Source organism: Etheostoma spectabile, chromosome 22 (genome assembly GCF_008692095.1).
Source record: "Etheostoma spectabile isolate EspeVRDwgs_2016 chromosome 22, UIUC_Espe_1.0, whole genome shotgun sequence".
Lineage (NCBI taxonomy): Eukaryota > Metazoa > Chordata > Actinopteri > Perciformes > Percidae > Etheostoma > Etheostoma spectabile.
In genome coordinates, this window is record NC_045754.1 from 13,685,074 (window position 1) to 13,690,665 (window position 5,592).

General features: G+C 43.7%; 1 protein-coding gene across 1 annotated transcript in view; it reads left to right on the top strand.

The window, feature by feature from the left end:
- The first annotated feature begins 973 nt into the window (after window positions 1-973).
- kcnb2b (potassium voltage-gated channel subfamily B member 2b) overlaps window positions 974-5,592 on the top strand; it is a 90,254-nt gene continuing 85,635 nt past the window's right edge. The window contains exons 1-2 of the mRNA XM_032503647.1: window positions 974-1,362; window positions 2,393-3,102. Coding sequence (XP_032359538.1) covers window positions 2,518-3,102 — 585 coding nt within the window. The 5' untranslated portion in view covers window positions 974-1,362; window positions 2,393-2,517. The remainder of the gene's footprint in view (window positions 1,363-2,392; window positions 3,103-5,592) is intronic.

Consider the following 5,592-nt stretch of genomic DNA (forward strand, 5'->3'; position numbering starts at 1 on the left):
CTCTAATCACATCAAATTTGCATGCAGTTTATATGTGCTGAAGTCCCCTTTCAAATAATTCATCAGGTCCATATGTGATTGCTATAAATATGGTGTGGGATTCTGCAGATATTATATCTGCATATGCCCAAGTAACATCTGGACACTGCTAGAAGCCTTGGACTTTCAAAACACAGCCCACACAGTTCAGACATGGTAGCCTATACATGCAGACAAAGGCTGTGATTAGTCTATATGACGTTGTTGACCTCTTGTCACTGGAAGGAAGGAAGATGGCAATGGAATCAATTACACATATGCATTGTATAATCAAATTTCTTGGAAAAATGCTTGGCTAAGGGGAAACGTTCAACTGACACATTAGCTTTATTCAAGGAAATATCATTGCTGTATTGAACTGATATGAAGGGTATAAGACACTGCGAGTTTGTGGGAGAGTTATGGGGAGAAGTAAGTAATTATGTGTTCTGAAGTTAAATGAAATAATATTTTCTATCAGTCTTTAGGGACAATTCTTCGCATCGCAGCAAAGTGAAAGCCCAGGCCTTATCCCGGCCGCATTACGTGTCATGGTCATTTCACTAAAAGTCGCCTGTGGCAAAGTGTGCACTTACTGTAATATACTATGCCACCAACACTTTAAAAGCAGCCTTTATGGGGATTTTTTTTTCTAAGATGTGAAATAAAAGGTTGTGGCACGTGTGTGTGGTTTTGTTTCTGTGTGTGTGCAAAAGCGGTTGTTTGTACTACAGCTTAATGTTATGAGATCTCATAATCAACTCTCTTTGCGTCCATACTTCACCCTGCTCCTACATCCAGAGTTCCAAGTCACACGTCTCGAATTAAAACGAGTTGGTTTCATTTAGTTGTGTAACGGAACATGATCTACATTCAGGTTTTCACCATATGGCGCAGCCCACGTGCACCCCTCTGCTCCTCCTCATGTACTGTAGTATACACCGGGACACTCCGCAGTTCGCTTATCCCGTTCCTTCCCGTTCCCTTTACGCGCACGACGTCTGCAGTGATTCACAGTGATTCAGTAAGCCAGTCTTCTCTGCACTGTGTGCGCAAGCTTTTGGTTGAAGACAGCCAGGACTGTTCCCACAGTGTTCTGATGGCGAAACAGCGCTGGTTCTGTTCGGATGATCATTTCTAGAGGAAGACAATCACGCTTCCCCCCCCTCTCTTCTCGACTCATTCTAAACAAAATGTGGGACGCGCGTTGTCCGCGCGGCGTCCGCGGGGTGCTCTCTTCAGTCGTTGCCGCTTGACTAAAGGGGGATCCCGGCACCCTTTCCATCCTCTACTCCCTTAGGAACAAGAGGAGTTTGCATGCAAAAGGTGGTTTATCTCGGCAAGGTGAGAGAGATTATTTTTCTTTGACAATTTTCTTCATTTGGATAGTTTGACAGTTGAAAAAAGGTTGCGTGTGAAAATTGTTTAGACTGATTTAAATAGAAGCTGTGGATCATAAAAACCTTACTGGACATATATGTTTTAGAGTAACAGGTCTGCAATGCTTCTGAATTTATAGGACTGCAGAGCAAGTCAACCCACATACATTACTAATGTGTTTACACCGCTTTACATCCCTCCCTATACACACTTTATCCAATTTGCATAGTCAAATTGTCTGTTTTGGCCATTGTGTGGTACAAATAGTCAAGCAGTGTCAAATGTCACTAAAAGCCGTTGCATTCAAGAACATCCTGTAATGTGCATTCTGTAGGATGATAAGCCCTGCTCCTTATAAAAATGGTTCAAGTAATAATAAACTTCAAATAATGTTGAGGACTTATTTAAGTGCTAAGGACATTTTAACCCTTTTGTAAACATTTAAAATTCTACACAGTGGCTCTTTTGTGATGTGCAAGGGGTCACGTTTGTCAGAAAATGTCATTGTTATGACCTAAAGTGGCAAGGGAAAATATATTTGAAAATGAATAAATATGACTCCAGAAGTTGCTGTCATAAACACATTCATTTCAAGGTTTCTTTCTGTTAATTTGCTTCCTGATCTTACCACTGAGTCTCATTTTTGGCCGATGAGGCTGCATATGGAAAGTAATGCTCCAACAGGAGTTCATTGCTTCACTGCAGCCATAACAATGCTGGAGTGGAGTACAAAGCAAAGCAGCCATATAGACTGTTAAAACAAAATCATTGATTCTGCCTAACGCCTTCTTTGAAATGTAATGAAAGGGATCGATAACCCCTGTGCAGCTGTTACTATTTCTAACTGTCAGTTTAAAGTAACAGGTGACTGTGTCCTACTGCTGATTAAAAGGAGCTTATCAAAGCATTAAAAGATACATTTTGCTAAATAACAATTTCATCAATTCGTGTCGTCTATAAGTCATCTCACAAACTGTCTCCTTTGTTTTCTCAGCCATGGAGGGACTTCCCTAAAGAGGATCCAACTTAGTTCCAAATTTGCCGACCTTTTTTTTTTTATATTTTCCTTTTTGTGTGTCCTCGTAACATCTTCCCCAGTAAGTCTCCTTTTCCATCACCATGGCTGAGAAGCTTGGACCAGCAGGGCTCAAGCCCACCAACATCCGAACCTCTCCCTCCCTGCCCCCCGAGCCCATCGACATCATCCGCATCAAAGCCCGCTCCCGTAGAGTCCGCCTTAACGTCGGGGGTCTGAACCACGAGGTCCTGTGGCGGACCCTGGACAGGCTACCTAGGACCAGGCTCGGCAAGCTTCGAGACTACAACACCCATGAGTCCCTGATGGAAGTCTGTGACGATTACAGCCTGAACGAAAACGAATACTTCTTTGACCGGCACCCGGGGGCTTTCACCTCCATTCTGAACTTTTACCGCACTGGGAAATTACACATGATGGAGGAGATGTGTGCCCTTTCATTTGGTCAGGAGTTAGACTACTGGGGGATTGATGAGATATACCTGGAGTCCTGCTGCCAGGCCCGTTATCACCAGAAAAAAGAGCAGATGAATGAGGAGCTGCGGCGGGAGGCAGAGACAATGAGGGATAGGGAGGGAGAGGGAGAGTTTGATAACACCTGCTGCTCAGACAAGAGGAAGAAGCTGTGGGATCTCCTGGAGAAGCCCAGCTCCTCAGTGGCTGCCAAGGTAGGGAACCAAAACTGGAAGTGTGATCACACCGCCCCCATCTCACATTTCCTGAACACATTCAAAGCCGAACACTCTGCCTGGATCATAACACATTACAAGCACACTCATTAAAAGCCTACTCCCATCTGTAAAAAAAATTAATCATGAGTTCATCAAATTTAATCTTAAACAGGCGTGCACTGTACTCTCATCAGGTGTTTACTGGTGCCATCTGTCTGCTTTACATCTTTGCAAGTGGCAACAGTGGATAGGATGGATTAAATATAGAGGAAGCTGCAGTCTTTGTGTAACAAAATGTGTGTGGATGTAATGGAAGAAAGTGAGCAGAAGAGATGAAGAGATAAATTAGGTGTGTGATGTGCAAGCAAACGTCATGGTGTAAAGTAAAATGTGTAGTTCTGCCAGTGACACATTAGTAGTGGAATCACTGCATGAGCTTGACTTAGGCTCCATTTGCTTTGACAAGTTACTGTAATTGGTAGGTGCGTGAGCTTCTAGTGTTGCTTTCTCTGCAGAGTTAAAGTTTGTCCGTATAGACCAGATCTGTCAATGTCAGCCAGTGTCAGTCTGATTGGACGAGTCAGTGAAAGGACAGGATGATGTCCAAAGTCTGTCGTAGGTTTATCAGAGAATACTGTTAATTCTGAAGTAATTTACTATGTTTACTTTGAGCCAATTTATGCGGTTTGTCATAAGTGTTTCTCCCTTCCCATGTGCCACATGTTTAGAAAAGTGCTGCATCAGTCCCGTGCAGTTTTCATTCGTACATGAAAAATCTCACGTAAATCAAATGACTGTCTAGCAATGTCCAGGCTGATGATGACATCTCTTTCAACTCCTCATCCACCTGCCCTTCATCCCAACCCCCATTCTGACTTGGTCCTCAATTAGGTAGGTAAACCTTGATGAAATCCAAACACCAGTAATTTACCTTTGCTCTCCAGTATCCTGATCTCATCATCGGGCAGGGATGACCGGGCCTATTTTCCATGTCAGAGGATCATAAACATTGTGTGTGTGTGTGTGTGTGTGTGTGTGTGTGTGTGTGACCAAAATGATCCCCCATGTGGGGGAAACACGGCTACTGATGTGCTGTTCGTGTGGTGCATTGTTGTGGCATTTTGGAAATCCTGCTAGATTAAATTTCAGCCCCTGGTGCCTTGTGTATTCCACTTTAAACAACAACATAAATATGGAACTGAATACATAAAGTTTAAATCCTTAATAGAGCTGCCATACATGTTTTCTCTTCCTTCCTGTATTATTCCAGCATAGCTTCGCTTGTTTACCCTGAATCATCTAGTGATTTGTGATTGACAAGGAATCCCGCCTCAGCTTAATAATTGTATTCAGCCTTCAGCTGTACTGTATTTCACAAGAATCAATTATGAGGAGGCTGCCGATATCTAAGGCAAACTCATGTGACAGCACTGGGGTAATTTGATACGCTGTGTGATATTTAAACTGATTTACCTGCTCAATACAATCTCCCATTATCCAGACACATCTCGGTATTGCTGACCTGTTCACTACCGTGTGGGGGAAGCCTGTGAAACCTTAAAGGGAAATCCCACCTTAATTCAAATTGACATTCTGCTGAGTGCACTTCGAGGAGAACTTGAACGTGACTCTAATGGCTTAGCCTTGCGATCGCACTAAGGTTATCCACAGCTGAAAGAACATTTAGGAATCGACTGCCGGGGCCGCTAGACTCGTCAGATGGCAGCTCCCTGAGGTCAGGGAAGCCTTTTGTGGGGCACGCACAATGCAGTGAGAACCCTTGAAAGCCCTTGACCAAGGAAGTACCATGACTAGGCTGGTACACAGCCGTGTGCTTTTACACAGAGCAACCTGAGCCCTTTGTCAAATGCATTCACAGAGTCTACTGGTGTACACATATTCTCTCTCCCTCTCTTTTTCTCTCACTCCATTTCTTCTACACTGCCTTAATCAGATATTAGAGTACACTGTGCTGGTCTATAGCACCTATGGCTCTCTCTGGCCTTAAATAAAGGTTAAGCATGAGAGGACTGACCTTTTCAGCATGGTCAATCAAGTAAGGATTACATTCATCAGCAATAACAGCAGTGCACACTTTGGGAGTACGGGTAGGTCCTCCCAGAATGGAAAAGATTAAAGCTAAGTGGACGATGCACCAAGAAAAACTGGTTGAAAAGAAGGGAGCAGAGAGGTGAGAGTTGAGAGAGAAAGCCACAAGTGAAGGAAGAGAGGTGGTGGCGGAAAATACAGTGGTAGCGGAAAGCCCTGAGAGAGAGAGAGAGAGAGAGAGAGAGAGAGAGAGAGAGAGAGGGAGAGAGAAATGCAGTAATTTACAGATATGCCTCAGGATGCTGAGCTGGATCTTTACGGACCTTTCCCAATGAATAATGAATGCAATGGTCAACACAAAAAGGACACTGGCTGATGCAGTTGCTTCTCTGTGTAACTGCGTGACTTTTGGTTGAGTGCCCCCACTGTGTAAGAAGG